The sequence below is a fragment of the Mustela nivalis genome (genome assembly GCF_964662115.1).
Source record: "Mustela nivalis genome assembly, chromosome: 16".
Classification (NCBI taxonomy): Eukaryota; Metazoa; Chordata; class Mammalia; order Carnivora; family Mustelidae; genus Mustela; species Mustela nivalis.
In genome coordinates, this window is record NC_139035.1 from 63,784,933 (window position 1) to 63,809,978 (window position 25,046).

Below are 25,046 nucleotides of genomic sequence, written 5' to 3' on the forward strand. Positions count from 1 at the left end.
TTAATAAATAAAATCTTTTAAAAAAGGTTCAAGACCATGGGGCGCCTGGCTGGCTTAGTTGGTGGAGCGTGCAATTCTTCATCTTGGGACTGTGAGCTCGAGCCCCATGTTGCGTGTAGAGATTTCCTAAAAAAAAAAAAAAAAAAAAAAAAAAAAATCTTAAAAAAAAAGTTCAAGTCCTATAAAAAGGAAATGTTAAAACACAATGAAAAAAAAACTTTAAAAAGGTCTTATACAAAAGAAAAGACTTTAAAGATTCTTGGATGAGAAGATTCAACTTCTTAAATATATCCATTTAGGTGAAATTAAGAATAGCTAGAAAAGCTAGAAAAAGAACATCAGTGAAGGGGAGCGACTGTTAGTAATTAAAACAATGGCCATGGATAGAGAGATGAGTTCCATAACCCACACCATACACCAAACTAAATTTCAAATGGATTAAAAATATTTTTCTTTTTCTTTTTCTTCTTTTTTAAAAAAAAAAAAAGATTTTTATTTATTTATTTTACAGAGAGATAGAGCACAAGGAGACAGAGAGGCAGGCAGAGAGAGAGAGGAGGAAGCAGGCTCTCCACTGAGCAGGAAGTCCAATGTGGGGCTCGATCCCAGGACCCTGGGATCATGACCTGAGCAGAAGGCAGAGGCTTAACCCACTGAGCCACCCAGGTGCCCCTGAATTAAAAATTTAAAGTAAAAATGGAAACTATCCAGAATTCTTTCATACTGTTTTGCATATTTGAAAGTTGTAAAGGGAGTAGATCTTAAAAATCCTCATCACAAGAAAAAGAAAATTCATAACTACATATGGTAACAGATATTAACTAGATTAGAGGTCATTTCATACTATATACAAATATGGAATCATTGTTATACATCTGAACCTAACATTATATGTCAAGTTTATCTCAAAGAAATTAATACACAAAGAATTCTTCCATTATCTTAAAGTGGGGAAGATATTTTTAACTTTGAGTCAAAATTTAGAAGCCATTAAAGAAAAGACTGATCAAGGGGCACCTGGGTGGCTGTCGTTAAGCGTCTGCCTTCCGCTCAGGTCATGACTCCAGGGTTCTTGGACTGAGCCCTATATCAGGCTCTCTGCTCCGCGAGAGGCCTACTTCTCCCTCTCCCACTCCCCTTGCTTGTGTTCCCTCTCTCGCTGTCTCACTATCAAATAAATGAATAAAATCTTTAGAAAAAAAGAAAAAAGCAAGCAAGCAAGAAAAAAGAAAACGCAGATAAAGTACGAAGCAAGCAACCGAAAGCCTTCTGCCTGCCTGGCAAAGATAGACAAATATCACACAAATTGAGTCAAAAGACAAACAGCCAACTGGGGGAAAAATCAACTCAGAGTGTATACAAAGGTCTAATTCCTGAACGTATAAAGAACCCTTACAAATGGATTAGAAAAAGACTACCCCAATAAAAAATGAGCAAAACATGTGAAGTGACAGTTCACAGAATACACAGAACTCTTAAGTTAGGGGACACTCAGTTTGAGATACACAAATTAAAACTAAATGGAAGTTTTAATTCACATTAATCAGATTAACAAAAATGCAAATGTTTGATAAAGCCCTCTCTTGCAAGACTATGGCAGAATAGATACACTAATAGATTATGTAACTATAAATGGGTACAAACTGTAGGGAGCACTTTTTGTCAATATCTTCATATACCTTTAACCAAGCCAGTGTTCGCATTTCTGGAGATTTATCCTACAAACAAGCTTCCACCTCCGTGGGATGATAGCCGTGCATGTTTACTCATTTCATTACCCACGTTAGCAAAAGGCTGGAAGTAATCCAGATGCCTCTAAGTTAAAACTGGCTAAAGAAACATCGTAAGCATACAACAGAGTATTATGTAACTGGAGAAAAGAATGAGGAAGCTCTCCGTGTACTCGGGAAGAATCTTCAAGATGCGTTGTTACAGGGGCGTCTGGGTGGCTCAGTAGGTTAAAGCCTCTGCCTTCAGCTCAGGTCGTGATCCCAGTATCCTGGGATCAAGCCCCACATCGGGCTCTCTGCTAAGCAGGGAGCCTGCTTCCCTTCCTCTCTGCCTCTCTGCCTCCTTGTGATCTCTGTCTGTCAAATAAATAAATAAAACCTTTTTTAAAAAAATAAAGATTTTATTCATTTATTTGACAGACAGAGATCACAAGGAGGCAGAGAGGCAGGCGGGGGCAGGGGGAGATTGTGGGGGAAGAAGGCCCCCCACTGAGCAGAGAGCCCTACTTGGGGCTGATCCCAGGACTCTGAGATCACGACCTCAGCCAAAGGCAGAGGATGGCTCCCTCAGGGCTGGTTCTCCTTCTTATCTCCTCCCAAATCAAAATGATGGAGTCTCCTAACACCAGCATGTTCTTAGATCTGCAGCTGGGCTTAGCACATTGAAACCTCAATGCTATCTCCTTTGCACTTTGATACCTTTCACTGGAAAATGAGCTTCGTCTGCCCACCCTGGCCATCTGCATCTGCTTCCTGTCATCATGTCACTTCCTACGAGCCTTCAGAGGATCTTCTGCCCTTCTCCTACTGCGTCACTTTGTGGGCTGGTCCTCGCCGCAGAGCAGTTGTCACCGAAAGTCTGGCAGGTTCTAGGAACGCTCACCATACTTGTGGGAGTGTGGTGGCCCAGAGCGCTCCCTGCCCTCCCACCTTAGATATCTCGAATTTCCTTTTTCTTCTGCACTCTTTGCGAATGATTTGCCTTATACTCCACAGAGTACAGAAATCAATCAGCTTCCCATGAACAAAAGAACCAACTGCACCAAGCATTTCCCTTTTGTTACGAAGACTGGTTAGCTCTGCTCCCTCTTAATACTTTTTTTTAAAAAGATTTTATTTATTTATTTTACAGACTGAAATCACAAGTAGGCAGAGAGGCAGGCAGAGAGAGAGGAGGAAGGAGGCTCCCTGGGAGCCCATGCGGGGCTCAATCCCATGACCCCGGGACCATGACCTTAGATGAAGGCAGAGGCTTTAACCCACTGAGCCACCCAGGCGCCCCTCCCTCTTTAATACTCAACTTGAGCATCTTACCTCCTTTCTCCTCAAGAACTTGGTACTGCAACTGTTTCCTCTTTCTCCCACAGCCTGGATGGTTTTTTTTTTTTTCCTTTCTGCTGGATCATTGCTATTTGCATACAGTGTTTCCATGCAAACGAAATGCTTCCTCTGACTTCCGCCACCGCCCTGCAGGTGGCTGCTCCTTTTCTCTGTTGTCCTCCCACCAAGGTCTGGGTTCAACTGTTTGTAGTCCCCGTCTTTATTTCCTTAATTTACATTCTCTCCTTCGCCTACTCCGTGCAGGTTTTATTGCCTACCCCACTACTTCATTGAAACTTCCAAGATGACCCGTGAATGACACACGGGCATTAGTCATTAGATATCGGTGACCCCGGGAAGGGCTGTGCCTTTGGACTAGATGCCTCTCTTTAGTGAAGACAACTCCCCAAGAAGCCAACAACTGGGGCAGTCAGTCCTTATTCCTGAAGGGAAGGATGTCACTACCCGTGTTTGTACGTGCACAAAACTTTGCATTTCAAAAAAAAGATAAAGGGTTTTTAAAAAATATGTCAAGGCAAAGGGAAAATGGAAGAGCACAGTCAGGAGAGCCGGATGAAGTCAGGATAAAGTCAGATGGAGTCAGGAATGCACATCAATTTTTGGACTTGAATCGAGGATTTGGATTTGGTTTTCCTAGAGACGAAAGCAAAATGACTTAACAGGATTGCTTGTAAAACTCAAGGTGTCCCCAAGACATATATATGACAGAAACGTGGCATCTCTCCACAGGAGCGTCTGGGAGTATTAGGACCTGGAATGCTGTTAGTGTACTGTGCCAGCCTGGAAGGAGGTCACTTCTGGATTCTGTTTTCAACTAGGACCTTGTTCAGTATTTTTATTAACCTATTGGAGTATGCCATAGCAAGCATGTTTACGAAGCTTGCATATAACAGAAGTTCAGGTGCCACTACTAATGTATTGGGTCACAGAATTGAGATTTATATTTAATAATCTCTTCCAGAATTTCCTATTTTGCAGGCAAACTCACCAGTCTGAAAATTACAAAATCTTTTCCTTTTAAAAAAGTCTATGGGGGCACTGGGTGCCTCACTCGGTTAAGTATCTGTGCTCAGTTCATGTCATGATCCTAGGATCCTGGGATTGAGCCCCATTTCAGGCTCCCAGCTCAGTGGGGTGTCTACTTCTCTCTCTCCCTCTGCCCTTCCTCCAGCTGGTGCTCTCTCTCAAATAAATAAATAAAAGCTTAAAAAAAAAAGACTATATGACTTGTGTCTCATTTGGATTGCTCCCTCCCAAAAGGAATGGAAAAAAAAAAAAAAACCACTACAAGAAACAAATGTCTGGGGCACCTGGGTGGCTCACTGGGGTAGAGCCTCTGCCTTGGCTCGGGTCATGATCCCGGGGTCCTGGGATCGAGCCCCGCATTGGGCTCTCTGCTCAGCGGGGAGCCTGCTTCCTCCTCTCTCTCTGTCTATATCTTTGCCTACTTGTGATCTCTGTCAAATTAAAAAAAAAAAAAAAAAAAGAAACAAATGTCAATGACAATGAGATTTATGAACTTATTATTTACATAAGCAACTTTATGGGAAAAGGAACCTGGAGAATATCTAATCATTTGCACGCTCCAAAATTACCTTCATGCTTTATACTTACACACAAGTATTTGTATAGAAATAACAAGGATACATACTATTTGTATTTACTTTTTTCATTTAATTTTAATCATTGACAGTACTTTTTTTTCAAAGATTTTATTTATTTATTTGACAGAGAAAGGTCACAGGTAGGCAGAGAGGCAGGCAGAGAGAGAGAGAGAAGCAGGCTTCCTGCTGAGCAAAGAGCCCCATGTGGGGCTCGATCCCAGGACCCTGAGATCATGACCTGAGCCAAAGGCAGTGGCTTAACCCACTGAGCCACCCAGGCGCCCCCCACTGACAGTACTTTTATGTCTACTTTTCTTAATATTTCATTTTCAAAGCAAAAAAAAAAAAAAAAAGAAATTGAATAAGGTTAAAAGCAAATGTACTTTAGCTAAGGAACAGCAGCACTTGTTCTCCCTCTCCCACTTCCCCTGCTTGTGTTCCCTCTCTCGCAATCTCTCTCTGTCAAAAAATACGTAAAATCTTAAAAAAAAAGAAAAAGAAACAACTGCCCAAGTATAGGGTATGGAAGACCTGATTTAGTAGTAGTCCAAGAGAAAATAATTATTTTCACTCATGGCTTTTAGTTTGCCACAAGTTGACTGTTGCTAACTCAGTGGTGTGAGGGTTATTATAATTGTGACCGCATTCTCGTGCTGTAAGTACAAGTGATGGAAACAGCCATCATGGCAGGGCTTAAAATGGACCATGTGCTGCACTGAGCATATTATATATGTTATATTATTTAATCCTTGTTTTGCTGGAAGGTATTACTATCATAGCTACTTTCGGGATGCAGAAATTTTCAGCGATGTGAGCTGGCGGAAGACCAGCTAGAAGCCGGGGACTGGATTTGAATTGAGATCTGTCCCTCTCAGGGAGAGGCGGTTTCTCCAGTGCCTGGCTCAGATCTTGGTACAGTAAAAAACAAGAGATTATCTACAGACCCATGGGGGGGGGGGGCGTGATAGGGGTAGGGGGATAGTGGGAGTGAGGGGGAGACTTCTGAAACCATACCAAATGAAAACTCTGCGAAGGATTTAAAGATGTTTAGCTTGGAGAAGGACTTAGAAGGCTCATAAAAGAATCTTAAAATATTTGAAGGAAGGGCTGTCATTGGCAAAGAATAATGAGATGATTTTGTCTAACTCCAGAGAGCAGAGGCTGGAAGTTACTAGGAAGCAGACTCCAGAAAGGATATTTTAACAGTTAAGAGTTGTACTGGGGCGCCTGGGTGGCTCAGTGGGTTGAGCCTCTGCCTTAGGCTCAGGACGTGATCTCAGGGTCCTAGGATTGAGTTCCGATTCTGGCTCTCTGCTCAGCGGGGAGCCTGCTTCCTCCTCTCTCTCTCTGCCTGCCTCTCTGCCTGCTTGTGATCTCTGTCTGTCAAATAAATAAATAAAATCTTAAAAAAAAAAAAAAAGGAGTTGTACAAAAAGCAGAATGGTCCGCCTTAACAATTTTCAGAAGAGTTTAAGCAGAGGCTGTATAAACTCTCTGTGGTTGTATGGATCTTCCTATCTAGGGCAAGAAGATGACTCAACCTCTAAGATGACCCTTCCTGCTAGAGACTCCAGATCGGTACTGGAGCTCCTCTAACCTCCTGCTCAAGTTCCCCATCTTGAAGTTTTCTCTGACACGCACAGCCCCCAGTGATTGGTTCCCTCCCCCGCTCTTCCCTCCCCTTGTATCTCAAGGCTACATTCCTTTGAGGGTAAAGAACAGAACTTTGCACATGGCAGGCACCCAAGGATTTGTTTCGATTTAGTAACATGAGGTTCCTTTTGGTAACATATTGTCTTGTTTCCTGTATTAAGTCTTGAAAGTAGAGAGTAAGCCATTTGAAGTCAAAGACTGTGATTTATATTTATCTGTATTTCCTTCCCTATAGCACCCACCAGGCGCTTGATAACCATTATTTTATTTTTTTAAAAATTTTATTTATTTGATAGAGACACAGAGAAAGAGAGAATACAAGCAGGGGAAGTGAGAGAGGGGGAAGCAACTTCCCATGAAGCGGGAGCCCAATGCGGGGCTCTATCCCAGGACCCCAGGATCATGACCTGAGCCAAAGGCAGAGCTTAATGACTGAGCCCCCCAGGTGCCCTGATAACCATTGTTTTAAACTGAGTGGAACTAGAGCGGACCAAGGATTGATAGAAAAAGTGGGAGAAGCAAAAGGTTGAAAAATATTACCATTTTGCATAAAGGTGTGGGCTTCTTACTTGCAATGCAATAATGTTCAGGAATTTGTCCAACATGCAAGATCTGTTAAAATTAAATCATTGTAGGGGCACCTGGCTGGCTCAGTGGGTTAAAGCCTCTGCCTTTGGCTCAGGTCATGGGCCCAGGGTCCTGGGATTGAGCCTTGCATTGGGCTCTCTGCTCAGCGGGAAGCCTGCCTCCCCCTCTCTGCCTGGTTCTCTGCCTGCTTGCGATCTCTCTCTGTCAAATAAAGAAATAAAATATTTTAAAAAATTAAACCATTGTAAAATAAAAGCTAGAAATAGTAAAGATGTTGAGCATGAGTTTCAATGAAAAGAGACACAATATAAGAGGAAGCTTCTGGCAAGAGGGGGCGTAGCACCCAACTCTTAGTCACAGAGAGAACAACAATTTTAAAATGCAGGGCTCTGCTGATGGATCAAACATGTGTAAGGGACAACTGCCGTCACTCACAGCGAGGTTTACAGAACATCTGTCTGTAGGTCCATTTGTATTACCTGGGTGTGTCTGGTGTATATATTGGGTGTTGAAAGTTCTTGAGAGAATATAATCCTGCTCTACCCACTTTGGGGCTGAAGTCTCCCTTCCCCTTCTCCTTCCCTTCTTCTATGTAGTCCGCTCCAAGCTTAATGCTGTGAATGGGGTCCGGGGTTGGAGAATTCTGTCAAGGTATCATTCCACTTACGTCCCAGTCCTCTCCCCACCCCCACCCCCCCCCCCTTTTAAAAGATTTTACTTGTTTATTTATTTTTAAATTAAAAAAATATTTTAATTAACATATAATGTATTATTTGCCCCAGGGGTACATGTCTGTGAATCATCAGGCTTACACATTTCACAGCACTCAGCATAGCACATACCGGTCCCAGGGTCCATCACCCTATCCCTACCCCCTCACCCCCCACCCAATTCCTCCTATCAGAGAGATCATATAGTAATTGTCTTTCTCTGGTTGACTTAGATTTTACTTATTTATTGGACAGAGAGAGACACAGCGAGAGAGGGAACTCAAGCAGGGGGGAGTGGGAGAGGGAGAAGCAGGCTTCCCGCTGAGCAGGGAGCCCCACGCGGGGCTGGATCCCAGGACCCGGGATCAGGACCCCAGCCGAAGGCAGACGCTTAACGACTGAGCCACCCAGGCGCCCCCTCTCCCCCCACCCCTGCCTATGAATGTGTGTTTTTCACCGGCCAACGGATCCGTACTGCCGCCGGCAGTTTACACCCAAACACAAACCCAGGAAAACACCGCGAGGCGGGTCCACGGCTTCCCCTCCCTCCTCCTTCGAGGTAGCCCCTCCGCCCCCCGCTCTGCCTCAGGACCCAGCCAGTCGGAAAGTCCCTACTTCGGGATCGCCGCCCAATCAGGGTGTCCTCACCTGCGGAAGGTGAGCCCCGGCCTCTGACGCGACAGTCCCCTGGGCCAATCAGAGGCGGCTGGGGCTTGGCAGGGCGCCCGGCGCTCCGAGTGCGAGAGGTCGCACCTGGCGGCGGTGAGTCACTCAACGGAGTGGCGGCTCCCTGCACCAATCGGAGCGCGCGGGGCCGGGGCGCCGGCCAGTCGTCGCGGGGGGCGGGGCCGGGCGGGGCCCAACCTGGCGGCCGCAGTTTAGTCCCGGAGCGGCGGGGGCTGAAGCTGTGTCTCTGCGCGGGGCTCCTGCGGCCGCGTCGTGTCGGGACCCTGATCGTGATGGGGACAGAGGCGAGAGCCGGGAGGAAGCAGCTGCTTCTCTTCACATCGGTCATCCTGTGTAAGTTCCCGGAGTTTCGGGAGGAATCGGTGGGTCGGGGCAGAGGTTGGAGGGAGGCGCTCCCCACGCCTCTCGCCCGCGGGAGGGGAGGAGTTGAGAAACCTGCCAGCCTCACCCTCCTGGTCCCCCTTTCCTTCCCTCCCCTCCCCTGCCTCCCCTCCCCCTCACTCTGGCGCTGGCTGGCTCCCCTCCCCCACACCCGTCCCCTTAGACCCCCCGGGAGGGGGCCACGGCCTCCGCACGAAGCCAGAAACTACGGAGGGGGTAGCCCCACCTCCCCCAGCCTCACTCCTTGGGGGAGCCCTGCGCACATCTACCCAGGCGTGCCCCTCCACACGCGCCTGGGAAGGGCCATCCTGCCCCCCAGCAGGCGCCCGACCAACAGCTCACAACCCCAGAGAAGCCTGAGCCTGGCACCGCTGACTGTCCTCAGGGAAGGTCTAATGGAGGTCAGGTGCGGTGGGCATCTCTTTGCCTGGCTGTTGCCGAGGGGCTCTCTTTAGCTCCCCTGGATCTTTGGGGTGGTGGTGGTTGCTCTGGGAAAAGTGTCTGGGTGCAAATTCCGAAGAGGAAATAAATTTGAAATAGCGCCTTTCTCGGAGCAGGGACTTCAAGTTCCTTCCTGGGGGAGCTACCTCGAGAGTCCTTCCTAAGTGTTGTTGACGGAGTGACTATTCCCAGGGGGAGGACCTGCCTGTGGGTTGGCTGGGTCCTTCTCAGAGCCAGGGCTCTGCCCTCCCCCAGCCGCTCCTGGGAGTTTTTGTTTCCTTTGTAAACTCCCTTTCCTGTGGAACAATGAGGCTCACTTGCGGGGGCACGCGGCTGTCTATAGATAGGTTTGGGCGGGACCCAGTGTGTGGTTAGGGTCACCTCGTGAGGCAGCCTGGGTCCCCAGCGCGATCCGTCAGATTCTTGAGTGCCCGTGCCTCCGTGGATACTTGTGTATGTGATCTGTAGGAATCTTTGTTTTTCCCTCGAGGTCCGTGCTTTAGGAAAGGTAAAAGAAATGAACAGTCACAATCAGCATGGGTGGTAATAGGGCAGTTCATTTTGTTCAGGTTTGAAGGGTGGAAATGGATTCCCTGCTCTTAGACAGCTCCTTTGTCTCTTTTCACAAAAACAGAAGCTCTTGGGGTAAACTGGACCAGAAGCAAGTCTGATCCTCTCCCTATTGTGCAGATACGGAAATAGGTCCGAAGAGGGGAAATGACTTTTCCAGATTGACGAAAGGACCTGGGAATGGAACCAATTTTTCCCGAGCCCCTTCTCCTTTTTCCACTGCTGGATCCAGCATCTCAAGCACCCTGTGGCACAGGAACCATGATCTCAAACATCAGCTTTTGGGATAACGCCCCGGGTCCGCTCTCCTGCCTTCTCTCCCTTGTCCCTTTCATTCTCAGCCTCCACTTTCCTCTTTGATTGAGTTGCTGCTCTTTTCCTGTTCTTCGCCTTTCTTACTTCTGCCTGTATCTTCAAACTGCTCAGGACACCCATGGTTCTTCTTTGGTTCTGGGTGGTCCTCCTGGTGATACTCAACCTCCCATCCCCCGCCTCCTTGCCCCCCCCCCCCCCCCCCCCCCGGCCTGAAGTTTCCCATCACTGGCATTGTCTGACCGTGTGTGTTGGGCTTACAAGCTTTCCAAAGCCAGCATCTTTCTTCCTTTTTCTCTTTCTTTTTTCTCTCATTTTCGGCATTGTGACTTACCCCAACAAGCACATACTGGCACAGAAAGAGTTGGGATAGCCCCCATCCTGACCTTGGGAGTGTCCTCTAGTCTGTTCAGGGATTCAAATGGAGCCTGAGGCCTGTTGCATTAGCTTGACAGGACTGTGGGTCCTGGGAAGTGACCATGTCACATTTCAATGTGGCTGGACCCCAGGGGGAGTGATTTGATTAGTACAGTGAGGATGGAAATAGGAATCAGGTGACCTCACGGGGTTCTAGTTTGGCTCTCTGCCTTATTTGTGATCTTAGGCTAGTGCCCAGTCTTTCTATCTGTGGAGCAGGAGTAATGATACTTGCCCTTTGGGTCGACCAGGATAATAGCTACATTACCTGTACAGGAAGGGATAACTATTATTGGGCAGCTGTTAACCCCTTTGGATTTTGTGAGGAGGAAATAATACTGCCCCAGGAGAGTTGGTCAAGGGAAGCAAGGTATCCCCCTGCTAGATCCCAAATGGCAAAGGTTAAAAAGGTAAGGGCTCTTTCCTGGGTGTCTGGTCTGTCCTCTGGACCTGGGATGTCTGGAGCATATGTGGGTGCCCTTGTGTTCCTTCTTCTCCCACTATGGCTATTGCTCATCGTGGGCCCTGCCATCAGGGAGGAAGAAAAGACAGGATATGATCACGTCAAGCAAAGGCCCAACCCCAGCCTGGGAAGCCTTGTGGAGGGGAAAGCCTGAGCTGCTCCAGGAATTGGAGCCCGCATACTGAGGGAATGGGGTCTGGGAAAGCACAGCCAGTGACCAGAAGCACCGTCTCCCACTCCCTGGGGAGCCTGCACTTGGAAAAGTTTCCAGCCATCTCCCCGGCACAGGGTCATGTGTGAATAGCATGACTTCTCATGTAACCAACGGGAAGAAGGAGAACCTGGGTTGGACCCCTTGTTCTCTCCCCCAATCCCACTTGAGTGGGGGACCCCACCTGACATTCCAGAAGGCAGGAGCGGCTGCCCCGTGTCTGAGTCAGTCTGTGTGCTGGTCTCCTCCGCTGATGCTTCTGACTCAGGCCCTTTCACCTTTGCTGTTCAGCTTTGCCTCCAACTACAACTGGTGAGTCACTTCTCTTCCCTCCCTCTGCTAGCCAGCCGAATTTACTCCTCAGAGACGGTCCCTCGAAACCTGAAACCTAGTGGCTGACGGAGCTCAGCCGGAACTAGGAACTGGGAAATGTGCAAATGCGCGGTGCTGGGATTCCAGTGCCTCCCTCTGTCTGTACCTCTCGGCTCCAGGATGCTTTTACTTCTCGGTGTTTCTCGCTAGTGTCTTTGTCACCTGGGCATGTCTGGGGTCTCCAGGCCAGTTTTGGTTTGGGGTAGAACACCTGTAAATAAAAGAATAAAAAAGTTTTATTTACTTAGAACAGGTTGATACATTGATACACACTACAGACATTGTGTTACCTCAGGCACCTTGTTTATTTCACTTGGGATGTCCTGGAGGTCTCTCCCGGTTGGCATTAGGGGCGTTGTGGTCTTGGTCTTTAAGATCCCATGGGCGCCTGGGTGGCTCAGTGGGTTAAGCCGCTGCCTTCGGCTCAGGTCATGATCTCAGGGTCCTGGGATCGAGTCCCGCATCGGGCTCTCTGCTCAGCGGGGAGCCTGCTTCTCTCTCTCTCTCTCTGCCTGCCTCTCTGTCTACTTGTGATTTCTCTCTGTCAAATAAATAAATAAAATCTTTAAAAAAAAAAAAAGATCCCACCGCTGCCCACCGTGCCCCTGCAAGTCACCCAGTCAAGGGCCACCTGTTCTGTGGACACCAAAAGGGCTGACACCTTTGTTATGATTCAAGATTGTAGATTGAAAAGCTACACCCATTTTGCACGATTGAGTAGGAAATAATGGAGCATAGTTTTCACATCTGTTAGTATTGAGAGACTGTGGGGGCCTCTAAACTCATTTGTTTCCCTTTCAGTGGTTCAGGAAAGATCTGGATGACCACTTGTCAGATGTAATTGTGAAAGAGGGTACAGCACTGTGGGGGGGGGGGGATGGTGGGAAGCCACGTGAGTGGATGCACACTGGGCTTGTCCAGGCATTGAAAACCCAGAATTCATCTGTCTGGGACTCCCTGATAAGCAGGGTTTCTGTCTAAAGTCCGGCTGTGGCATTAGTTTCGCAACGTTGGGGTTAGGGCAGGAGGAAGCAGCTGGCTGACAAGGAAGCTTGACGCCAGGCCCCTGGAGAGAGCCCTGTGCGGGTGGGGCACAACCTTCCCTAGTACTGGGGAGATGGGTGGGGAAGGGGAGGAGCGGAGCAGGTAGAACTAGAAAGGGGAATTCTGCAGAGAGAGGGCAGGAGGGAGCCAGGAAGTGAAAGCTTTCCTGTCCCACACTGCTGATCCATCTTCTGCTGTCCTGAGGGCCGTTCCACCTCTGACTTCACTCCAGGTGCAGCCAAGAAGGGCGGTTTAGGCTCAGCCCACCTGTTGCTGGGCTCGCAGAGCCTTCCTCTTGCCCACGCATTCCTTATCTGTTCTACCCTAACCTTCAGGAGCAAGTTTCTTCTTTACAGAGTGACTGGTGGGGAGGAAAGGGGAAACCGGGGGCAGAAGCCCTAGGTCCAGGTTCTGTTTTTTTTTTTTAGGATTTTATTTATTTATTTGACAGAGATCACAAGTAGGCATAGAGGCAGGGCGGGGGGTGGGGCGCGGAGCAGGCTCCCTGCTGAGCAGAGAGCATGATGTGGGGCTCCATCCCAGGACCCCGGGATCGTGACCTGAGCTGAAGGCAGAGGCTTTAACCCACTGAGCCACCCAGGCGCCCCGACTGGGTCCAGGTTCTGATAGGACTGCTTTGCCAAATGCATTTGTTAGTCTAGGAAACATGGGTGGCTGCAGGGTTTTGAGCACTGTGCTAGGGAGTAGGAATAGAGCAGTGAATAACATCTCCAGGAGTCCTGAGGGAAGCTGTGGGTCCTGGGAACCCACGTTAGGTAAACGGAGTATCCTTTCAGAGCCAGATGCCCTGGCTCTTCCTCCTCATTCCGCCGCTCCAACTTCCTTACGGCGGGAGGGTCCTGTGGAGCTCGGATGCGTAGAGGGGAAGTTTGGGTGAATTCGTAGAGAAAACCAGAGAGGCCGGCTGGCTGGTTTCCCTCCTTTTCCTTCCCTTTAAAAAAAACGAACAACAAAACCCCACAGAATTCAAACAAACTCATGGCACAAAAGCAGCTTAAGGAACATTCTAATAATTAACAGGATGTATAAAGGAAATAAGGTTTCTTGATAAAGCAGCAGAAGGGAGGAGCTTCCCTGTGGTGGGTTTGATTGCCTGTACAGGGGTGGTTGGTGGTGGGTTCTGTTAAGTGTGGACACCTTTGCCCTCTGTGACCACCTTCTCATCGCGGCGAGCTTCAGTGGGGTCACGGAATGCTTCTCGGGGCAAAGCACAGTGCTCGGAGCCGGAGAAGCACAGAGAGCTTGGATTCTCTTCCCAAGGAACTACGACATGCACTGACTAAGCCAAAAACAGCAGAATGTGCCAGGCACAGTCATCAAAGTACAGAGTGTTTTGGGGGCATACGAGTAAAGAGATACATTTTTATTAAGAAATAATATGTGTTCAGTGCAGAAAAATGGGAAAACGGGAATATAGAGAAACTAAAAATTACATGTGATCCTATTATCAAGAGATAAACAGTACTGGTTTTAATTGTAGTCTTCTCTATGAATTATATAGTATATATGTATATATACCTTAAATAATATGTACATGTATTTTTAAGCAAAGTGAGCTTTAAACAAATTCCATTCTGTAGTATTCTACTGCATGGCTATGTCAGAACGAACTGTTCACCTTTTGTTGGACTTTCAGGTTTTTTCCTTCCGCTGCGCTAAATAATACGAATACTGAATAATGAATAATAATGTGAAATTGTCCCTGGACATACATCTTTTTTTTAAACAGCTGCTGCTTTTATTTTTTTTTAAGATTTTTATTTATTTATTTATCTGACAGACGGAGATCACAAGTAGGCAGAGAGGCAGGCAGAGAGAGAGAGGGAAGCGGGTTCCCTGCTGAGCAGGGCTCGATCCCAGAACCCTGGGATCATGACCTGAGCTGAAGGCAGAGGCTTTAGCCCACTAAGCCACCCAGGTGCCACCCTGTACACATATCTTTAAGCTTATTTTCTTAGACTACATTTCTGGAATTTGGGGAGAGATTAATGTTGACTGGGGAAAGTCATCATGGATCAAGGGGCATTTGAACAGGGTCTTGGAGGTTGGGTGGGCTTTCCTTGGTTTGATGGAGATGATCTGTAGCGTCATAGTTTTGGAGCCTCAGAATTAGACAGACTTGGGTTAAGATTCCCTTTCCACCATGGGGCACCTGGCTGGCTCAGTTGGTAGAGTTGTAAGACTCTTAATCCCCAGGTGATGAGTTTGAGCCCCACATTGAAAAAGGATGCCCGTCTTACTTTGCTGTTTGTAGCTGTGTGATTTTGGACAGCTGTTCTAAGCTCAGTGTTCTCATCTGAAATGAGATGATAACAGTAGTACTTGTCTCACAGCGTTTTTGTGATTAGAATCTAAAGAGACAGGGACACCTGGGTGGCTCAGGCGGCTGCCTTCGCTCAGGTCATGATCCCAGCAACCTGGGATCGAGTCCCACATCCGGCTCCTTGCTCCGCAGGAAGCCTGCTTCTCCCTCTGCCTCTGCTGCCACTCTGGCTGCCTGTGCTTGCTCTTGCTCCTCTCTCTCTCTCTCTCAATCTCTGACAAACAAATAAATAAAACTTAAAAAAAAAAAAAAAAGAATCTAAGGAGACAGTGCGGACCCCTGGGTGGCTTGGTTGAGTGTCTGCCTTTAGCTTGGGCTTGATCTCGAGGTCCTGGGATTGAGCCCTACATTGGGCTCCCCTTTCAGGGAGTCTGCTTCTCCCTTTCCTTGTTCCTCCCCACCATTCATGCTCGCTCTCTCTCTCTTAAATAAATAAATAAAATCTTAAAAAAAAATGCATAGGGCACCAACCTTAATGGGAGGGCTCACTGTGCCATTTCTGCCATGAACCTCCATTGGTCGAGGCAGTCCCAAGACCTTGCCAGGATTCAAGAGGAGGGAACCGAGACTCAAGTCACAGTGTAAGAAAAGCATGTGGGATGAAATAAACATGAAGATCCATATGTCTATTTTGGAAAATACAATTTGTCACAGTTTTATTATTCAGATACATAGCGATTTTCAAGAACTATACACTCCGTCTTACAGATTTCTACACCAGCAGCTCTCTTCTGAATTGTATGAAAGCATACAGGGATTGATTGAAGTATTAATGGCTACATCACCACCTCGGCTCCCTTTCGCTTGCGCTTCCACTTCCACCCCCTTGTGCCGCTGCCTACCTACTGTTGGCAGCTCCAGTCCTCGCCAGGTCACCTGTGCTGGCCTTTCCTCCTGCCCTTTTTCTCTCCTGGAGATTTATCAGACTTGCCTAGACTCCAGGATCTCTCTGTCAAATAAATAAATAAATACAATCATTTAAAAAAAAAAATAAATGTAGGGGTACCTGGGTGGCTCAGACATTGGGTGTCTGCCTTCAGCTCAGGTCATGATCCTGGGGTCCTGGGATTGAGCCCTTCATTGGGCTCCCTGCTTGGCGGAGAGCCTGCTTCTCCCTCTCCCACTTCCCCTGCTTGTGTTCCTTCTCTTGCTGTGTCTCTCTCTGTCAAATAAATAAAAAATCTAAAAAAAAAAAATAGTAATAATAAAATAAATAAATAGATAAATGTAGATCCCACATATACATGAGATCCTATGGTATTTGTCCTCTGTCTGACGTATTTCCTTTAGCATAATGGCCTCAGAGTCTATCCATGTTAACCCAAATGGCAAGGTTTTATTCTTTTTTGTGGCTGAGTAATAAAACATTGTATACATGGACCACATATTCTTTATCCATTCATTCATGAATGGACACCTAGGTGGTTTCCATATCTTGGCTATTGTAAATAATACTGCAGCCAACATAGAGGTGCGTGTATCTTTTCAAAGGAGTGGTTTTATTTTCTTTTTTTTTTTTTTTTTTTTAAAGATTTTATTTATTTATTTGAAAGATGGAGATCACAAGTAGGCAGAGAGGCAGGCAGAGAGAGAGAGAGAGGGAAGCAGGCTTCCTGCGGAGCAGGGAGCCCGATGCGGGGCTCGATCCCAGGACCCTGAGATCATGACCCGAGCCAAAGGCAGCAGCCCAAACCACTGAGCCACCCAGGCGCCCCAGGAGTGGTTTTATTTTCTTTGGAGACACCCAGTAGTGGAATTGCTGGATCCTAGGGTAGTTCTGTTTTTACTTTCCTGAGGCGCCCCGAACTGTATTCCGTGTTGGCTGCACCGATTTGCATCCCTGCCAGCAGTGCACGAGAGTTCCCTCTCCTCTGCATCTTTACCAATACTTGTTACGTCTTGTCTTTTGATAATAACGTGAAATGACATTTCATCGTGGTTTTGATTTGCCTTCCCTGAAATGCATGATGTTGAGCATCTTTTCATGTACCTGCTGGCTGTCTGTAGGTCTTCGGAAAAACATCAATTCAGATCTGTGCCCTTTCTTTTTTTAAAGATTTTATTTATTTATTTGACAGAGAGAGATCACAAGTAGGCAGAGAGGCAGGGGGAGAGAGAGAGGAGGAAGCAGGCTCCCCGCCGAGCAGAGAGCCCGATGCGGGACCCGATCCCGGGACCCCGAGACCATGACCTGAGCCGAAGGCAGTGGCTCAACCCACTGAGCCACTCCGGTGCCCCTGTGCCCATTTTTTAATTGGATTCTGTGGCGTTTGTTGCTATTGAGTTGTGAGTTCTTTATATGTTCTCAATTTTTTGAATAGTAATCCTTTATTAGATAGGCAACTTTCAAAATTTTTCTCCCATTCAGTAGGTTGCCTTTTCATTTGATGATGGTTTCCTTTGCTGTGCAGAATGTTGACTCTTGCACTGTGTGGAAATGTCATCACAAACCTAGGTCAAGTTTGTCTTTGTTGTCACTGGGGATTCAGCCAGAATGTCCACTGCTGAAATTCAACGTAGACCTGTGTATTCATGCACCTGGTCTGCCATCAGAAAAGATCACAGACTGGGGCTTAAACAACAGTTATTTATTTTCTTTTTAATTTTAAAGATTTTTTTTAATTAAAAAATTTTTTGAAGATTTATTGATTTGAGAAGGGGAGAGCATGAGGCGGGAGAGGGGCAGAAGAGAGGGAGAAGCAGACTCCGGGCTGAGCTCAGAGCTGGACGCAGGATTCAGTCCCAGGACTCTGGGATCAGGACCTGAGCTTAAGTCAGATGCCTAATGGACTGAGCCACCCAGGCGCCCCAACAGTGATTTGTTTTCTCACAGTTCTGCAGTCTGGAAGTTCAAGACTACAGGGCTGACAGCCTCAGTTCCTCTGAAACCACACTCTTCCCTGGTGGTCTTCTCTGCGGGAGGCACCTTTGCCGTCTCTCTGTATAAAAGACACTGGTTAGATCGGATTAGGACATGTCCCAAGGGCCTTATTTTAACTTAATCATTTTGTGAAAGGCCACATCTCCAAATACAGCCCTATTTTGAGGTATGGAGGTTTAGGGGGATCACCGTTCCGTGCCTAACAAGCATAAACCATTGTGGAGACTCCCTCTGCAGAAGGGGCAGGGCTCTGATGAGCATCTCCTCCGGGGCTCCTGGGAGGCTGTCAGTGGAGCGTCTGCCTTCAGCTCGGGTCATGATCCCAGATTCCTGGGATCGAGCCCCACATCGGGCTCTGTGCTCAGTTGGGACCTGCTCCCTCTGCCTTCTGTACCCCCACGTGTCCTCTCTCTCTCTCTCAAATAAGTAAATAAAATCTTAAAAAAAAAAACAAAAACCCAGGATCTCCTCCTCTACTGACCTGGGCTTCTTTGGCGCCTCTTGGTTGTATCTGTCGTGAAGAGGGTGGAGGTGTTTTAAATGGATTCACATCTTCCCCCACTTTCTTCTGCTGTTTTATTTTTTATCATTTTTAAAAAGATTTGTTTATTTGAGAGAGAGAGAGGAGCAGGAGCAGGTGTGAGTGGGGGGCGGGACAGGGGGACTCCCCACCGAGGGCGGAGCCTGCCTCCGGCTTGTTGATCTTGTGGGCTGTGAAGTCAGGACCTGAGTCGAGATCAGGAGTTGGATGCTTTTTTTTTTTTTTAAGCTTTTGTATATTTATTCAAAAGAGAGAGTGAGAGAGTATGAGCAGGGGTAGGGGGGCAGAGGGGGAGGGAGACTTAGACTCTGGGCTCAGCAGGGAGCCCGATGCAGGGCTCTATCCCAGGATCCTGAGATCATGACCCGATAGGAAGGCAACCCCTTCCCCGACTGAGCCCCTCAGGTGCCCCTCTGCTTGCATCAACAACCTCCTGGCACTTGCACTTCTGTCTTGCACACTTGCATGGGTGCAGAAAAGCAGCCTCTACCTTGTGCATGGGGGCACCTACAGACCTTCTGCAACCAGGGGCAGAAATCAGGCCTTGTTGCAAAATGGCTGTTGGGAATTGCGCATGTGCAGAGAAGTTTGGAGACTGTTTAAAAACTATGAGATTTTTTTTTTTTAAATCTTTTTTTTTTTTTAAAGATTTCATTTATTTGTCAGAGAGAGCGAGTGAGAGCGAGCACAGGCAGACAGAGTGGAAGGCAGAGTCAGACGGAGAAGCAGGCTCCCTGTGGAGCAAGGAGCCCGATATGGGACTCGATCCCAGGACGCTGGGATCATGACCTGAGCCGAAGGCAGCTGCTTAACCAACTGAGCCACCCAGGCGTCCCAAAAACTATGAGATTTTAAAACACTTGGGGCACCTGGGTGGCTCAGTGGGTTAAGCCTCTGCCTTCGGCTCAGGTGGTGATCTCAGGGTCCTGGGATCGAGCCCCACATCGGGCTCTCTGCTCAGCGGGGAGCCTGCTTCCCTTCCTCTCACTCTGCCTACTTGTGATCTCTGTTAAATAAATAAATAAAATCTTTAAAAAAACAAAACAAAACAACAACACTTAATTTGGGGGGGGTACCTGGTGGGCTCAGTCAGTGGAGTGTGTAACTCTTGATCCCGGGGTTGTGAATTTGAGCCCCACGTTGTGTGTAGAGATCACTTAAAAATGAAAGAAATCTTAACAAAAAACCAGACCATTTAATTATTAAGTTCTGAAGCTAAGTTGAAGAAAAAGGTTAATGGAGGGGCACCTGGGTGGCTCAGTCTGGAGTCTGCCTTCGGCTCTCGTTGTGATCCTAGGGGTCCTGGAGTTAAGCTCCGAGCTGGGCTCCCTGCTCAGCAGGGAGTTGCTTCTCCCTCTCCCTCTGCCCCACTCCCCTCGCTCCTGCTCTGTCTGTCTCTCAAATAAACAAAATCTTAAAAAGAAAAAAATAGAAAAGAAATAAATTAATGGAAAAGCATCATTTTCCCCCCTGAAAGTAGAACAGTTTATTAAACTTTAAAAAAAAAATTGAACTGTGGGTCAAGTTTGTTTTTCATGTGGGCGTACCCTGTCTGCCAGCTTGAAAAATGGGCTTATCTTTGTAGATAAACTTTAACAAGTAGATGTGGTAGTGAATGGTTGGTCTGCTATGACCTAATTTGTTAAGACTCTGAGTTGTTCAATGTCAACTCGTACCAGGCATTATGCTGAAGTGCTGAGTACCCAGAATAATAAATCACACACGGTGCCTGCTCCCTGGGGGTTGCTGTCTGGTAGGGGAGCCGTCCGCTGGCACAGATGATGTCATTAGAGTGGGAAGTGTTTCGCCTGGGGTAGTTAAAGCCTCAGAACGAGGAATGAGGTCGGAAGCCAGGTCTGAAGCCAGCTCTGGTAGGATTGGGGGTGGGTGGGTCATTCCTTGGGCAACAGTGCGGATGCGCAGCTGCTGACCAGATGAAGAAAGAGGGGAAAGGGTGCTCCGCAGAGCTGGAGCGGCAGGAGCAAAGCAGAGCTTGGGAAAGGGCCCTTTGCTGGGGGTTTGAAGGAGTCTCTGCCGCTGGAGGAGAAGCTGAAAGGGTAGAGACTTACCAGAGGGGCAGGTAGTGCTAGACCACTTGCCTGGGTGAAGAGTCTGGATTTTCTCTTGAGAGGCAATATGCGATCCTTGAAAACTTGAAGCAAGTGTTAGATGAGTGTTTTTAGGAAGGGTGTATGGTATCCAGCTGCCTCGATTTGAATATGCACCACCACTTAGCTGCCTGGGGCCTCAGTTTCCCTGGGTTAGCAAACAGAGAGGGCAGGGCCTCCTGGGTGGCTCAGTCGGTTAATCGCAGACTCTGGGTTTCAGCTCAGGTCATGATCTCAGGGTCTTAGGATCGAGCTCTGCCTTGGGCTCCACACTCAGCGGGAGTCTGCTGGAAGTTCATTCTCTTTCTCTCTCAAATACACAAGTAAATCTTTAAAGAAAAATGGAGATGATAATAATAGTGTTGTTGTAGGGATAAACGAACATCCAGGTAATATGCTTGTAGCAGTGCCTCGCACACAGTAAGCGCTCAGGAAATACCAGCTCTTCCTCAGGCAGTGGAGTGGAGGACGGATTTGACGAAAAGCAAGTTTACCTGAGACACCAGTCGCAATCCTTCAGATGTTGGTGGTACTAAACAGCGGTGGTCGGAATGGACGACGCAGCGCTTGCTGTGGGATTGACAAGAGTGAGGGAGAGACGGTGACCGCGGAAGGCTTCCCGTTTGAGTGAGCGAGTAGTAGATGGTGATACCACCAGCCTGGAGAGGGGAGCGGGGGTCGGGGGTCGGGGGCGGAGGCTGATGCGGGACGGGGTGTGTGAAGTCCTGGGGGAGAGGGCCGGAGGAGGCTCAGCCCCGGACAGGTAGGCACCTGCGGCTGTGCTGGGAGGCGGGCACCGGAGCTGTCCCCAGGTCGGTGCAGATGAATTTCGGGCTGTGTTTGAGATTTCCTAGAGAGAGTGTGGGAGGGAAAAGAGGCCTGAGATGCAGTGCTGGGAATCACTCATGTTAAGGGATTGACAGAAGAAGCAAGATTCAAAAAGGAGAGCGAGGAAATTCAGAGCGGCGGGACGACCAGAGGGGGCGGCGCACAGAAACTTGGGGCTGAGTGACCTCTTTTTAAGATTTTATTTATCAGGGGCGCCTGGGCGGCTCGGTGAATTAAAGCCTCTGCCTTCGGCTCAGGTCATAATGCCAGGGTCTTGGGATTGAGCCCTGCAAACGGGCTCTTTGCTCAGCAGGGAGCCTGCTTCCCTTCCTCTCTCTCTCTGCCTGCCTCTCTGCCTATTTATTTTGAGAGAGAGAGAGAGAGAATTTCAGGCAGGCTTTGTGCTGAGCTGGAAGCCTGATTCAGGGCTCCATCTTACAGCCCTGAGATCATGACCCGAGCCGAGCCAAGGTCGAGAGTCGGGTGCTCAATCGACAGAGCCGCCCAGGTGCCGCCGGAGTCATTTTCAGGGAAGGCAGCCGTCTGCAGGGCCTAGGCGTGCATTTAATACGATGTCCCCCCAAGAAGCTGTTATTAAATCAATGTAAATCATATAATCAGGGCTTCTTAGAATTGAGGAATGCCATAGCTGGTGATCTTAGTAGCAGTTTTACTTCCAAGGTGAGAGCCCAAGACCACTGCAGTAGGCTGAGCAGTGAGCCAGTGTGGGGCTGGAACCCCCAGGAGGCCTGTGGAGGGAGGAGCAGGAGGCTGAGGGCGGGCTCAGTGCACAGGGAAGGGCCAAACATCGACTGAGGCCTTTGAGTTTTGTGGCTTTTCTTATTGTGAATTTAGAGTAGATCAAGCATCACCATGAAAAGGACGAATTTTCCTTCTGCTTTGTTTAGCACGTGCACGAGTGGGGGGCATCTGAGTGTGTGTCGTGAGCCAAGTACGGGTCCAGGCTTCAGGGCAGAGGAGTGGGGGGCACGACGGGGCAAGGGGAATACGAAATAGAAGGAGGACAGCCGGAGGGGACTGCAGTGTCCTGATGGAGGTCGGGTGCGGTGAGGGCCGCGCTCCGCTCTGCTGAAAGTTCTAGAAAAGAGTTAGCCTTTTCAAGGCAGATACCATGAGAGAGGACAGTGGTTTGGTGGGCTGGGACATCAGCATTTTGCAGGCAGAGTTTATACTTATTTATATGTCTTTTTTGAAAAGATTTTATTTATTTATTTGACAGAGAGAGAGAGAGAGAGAGAAGTCACAAGTAGGCAGAGAGGCAGACAGAGAGCCAGACGCGGGGCTCCATCCCAGGACCCTGAGATCATGACCTGAGCCAAAGGCAGAGGCTTAACCCACTGAGCCACCCAGGTGCCCTATTTATATGTCTTACTGAAGAAACTGTGAGGTCAGAAAAATAAGTGTGTACAGAGGATCTATGGGCAGATGAGGATAATAATAATAATAATAATAGAAGATAAAGTAGTTACTTGGTGCTTCCTGTTGTAGGCACTTTATTTGTATTAGCTTGTTTAACTCTTAACCACAGGCCTTTGATGTAGAAACTGTTATTATCCCCATTTTACAGATGGGTGAACCGAGGTTCAGAGTGACTAAGGTAGCCTGCCCGGGTCCCTCAGCCTAGGAGGTCCCAGAGCTGGGATTTGAGTCAGGCAGTCTGGTTCCAGAGGCTTGTTCAGGAGGGACGAGCAGAGGCTGGGGGGGGTAGTTGGGGAGTGGTCCACGATGGTGAGGTGTCGAGGGCGTGCGGTGTGAGGCCGGGCCAGGGCATGCAGCGACTCGCAAGCACACTAGAGCTTGCGTATTGGAGGTCAGGCCACAGGAGGTCAGCTGCGATCCTGCCTCTGAGGGAGGTGGGTGGGGTGTGGCAGGTACTGACCCTGAGATGTCAATTACTGAACCAAGACATTTATTAGGGAGTGCTCTTGGGGTCCACACCTAGGGAAGGGAAGCAGGACTGGGCAGAGGGAGAAGTTCAGTTGTATCGAAGCCTCAGCCTGTTCCCCAGCAGAGCTTTGGGGTGGGAATAGCCTTTCTGTGTTTTCCCAAGTTGGGGGGTTGGGGCATCAGGGCAGTAGAGCTGGGGCTCTCTGGAGCTGCCCTCCTGCTCTCATTCATTGCTGGGGCACTGCCCCTGCCCTTGTGCCAGGCATGCCCTGGGCCCGGCAGTGTGCTGTCTGTCCCCAGAAGGGCTGGGGGCTGAGGGCCTCATCTGGCAGAAGTCCCAGCAGCTGGAAAACTAGTCCTTCATTCCTGAAGGGAGATCCTGCCCCAGCATCCTGCGGCACATCACAGGCAGCAAGCTGTAACATTTGAGGATCTTAAAAACAGAGTTCCCATCATCAAAGCAGAGGAGGCTGACTGGGGCGAAAATCAAAACATTTCATTATCAGCATTCCCAATAACAGCTGAGTAAGAATGTCAGTGTGCCCAGTTTTCAATTAAGTGAAGGCTGTGTGATTTCGTTTCTTGTCTCTCATTACGTTTGGTTGTAAATTTGACATTAAAATGGAATGCCCAATGTTGTACAGATACAATGTAATAATACTATTAGAGATAATTCACAGGTGAAACTGACCTGACTTTTAAAAGAATAACATTTATTGTGTAGTCTGCCCCCATTAAGCCATGGCTTTTCTGAGGAACCGCATGGCTTATAAAAGTGCGGTATGTAAAGGGGAAAGGGCATCGGGGTGGCTCAGGCAGTTGTGTCAGACTCTTGGTTTCGGCTCAGGTCATGATCTCCGGGTGGTGAGACCGAGCCCCGAGTCAGGCTACCTGCTCAGCTGCCCCTTCCCCCAGCTCGCTCTCTCTCTGATAAATAAAAAATCTTTAAAAAATAAAAGTAAAAAGGGAGAAAAGAGAGTGACGGGGGAAGCTGTGTGCTCATCTGAGCTCTGGTCTTTTATAGTTACGAAAACATGGGCTAGCCCCTTAACTTTTTAGATATATAATTTTCTCATATGTAAAATGGGAGAGAGAGAAACTTAATCTGGACTAATTCACAGTGTTGTGTCAAGTTGAGAAAAATGTATAAAAGTATTTCTAAAATTTAATTTAATTTATTTAAAGATTTTATTTTATTTTATTTGTCAGAGAGAGAGAGAGAACACAATCAGAGGGAGCCGTAGGCAGAGGCAGAGGGAGAAGCAGGCTCTGTGCCGAGCAGGGAGCCTGATGCAGGACTCAGTCCCAGAACCCCAGGATCATGACCTGAGCTGAAGGCAGATGCTTAACCGACTGAGCTACTAGGCACCCCTGTATAAAAGCACTCTTTATATATTAGTTCGAAACAAAACCAAAAACAAAACCCCTCAAGGACTTTAGAGAACATCTAGTTCAAACCTTTCGTGTTTCAGGTGAGAAAAAGGAGGCTCAGAAGTCACCAGACTGAATTCAGTTATGTGAGTAATCACATAGAGGCAGAATGTGCTCGCATTAATCTAAGGAAGACGGACTCTTAGAATTATAACGAACGCACACTTGGTGGTTGAGCGTGAAAAACCCGAATGGGATGTTTGTGCAAGTGCAGGTCTGCAGCCGAGTCTGGCTCTCCCAGAGTCCGTCTCTGGTGCTGCCTGTCGAGTGCTGGACCCCCTTCCCCGCCACTGGCCGGTGGTGGCCGCACTTGGTTAGCCCTGCCCCCCCCACCCCCCCACCCCCCTGCCCCAGCCCTTCCCCCCAGTAGTCTTCCTTTCCTTCTCCACTGGGCAGGAGGAGATTCTTGGGGGAGGATCTCGCCCAGCCCTGGTCCTGGCTCCCTCTCAGGCCCGGCTGTGTGATCTTAGGCACGATTCTT

The 25,046-nt window shown here is 48.2% G+C and overlaps 1 protein-coding gene and 1 long non-coding RNA gene across 7 annotated transcripts in view; one reads left to right on the top strand and one right to left on the bottom strand.

The window, feature by feature from the left end:
• LOC309850412 lies at positions 1 to 8,356 on the bottom strand. Of its 2 annotated transcripts, XR_014304224.1 has the most exons (3): positions 8,275 to 8,356; positions 6,869 to 6,940; positions 1 to 126 (listed from the first exon to the last, which is right to left on the bottom strand). It is a non-coding gene; the product is annotated as an uncharacterized lncRNA (long non-coding RNA). The 2 variants fall into 2 exon arrangements; XR_014304225.1 differs by lacking the exon at positions 6,869 to 6,940 and having other exon boundaries at positions 8,275 to 8,339.
• The window catches only part of F11R (F11 receptor), a 22,857-nt gene continuing 5,655 nt past the window's right edge, over positions 7,845 to 25,046 (top strand). Inside the window, exon 1 of one of the 5 annotated variants that reach the window (XM_082704314.1) lies at positions 7,845 to 8,646. In XM_082704314.1, the coding sequence (XP_082560440.1) occupies positions 8,586 to 8,646 (61 nt within the window). In that variant the 5' untranslated portion in view covers positions 7,845 to 8,585. The remainder of the gene's footprint in view (positions 8,647 to 25,046) is intronic. The other 4 variants (XM_082704316.1, XM_082704317.1, XM_082704315.1 and 1 more) reach the window with 4 other exon arrangements.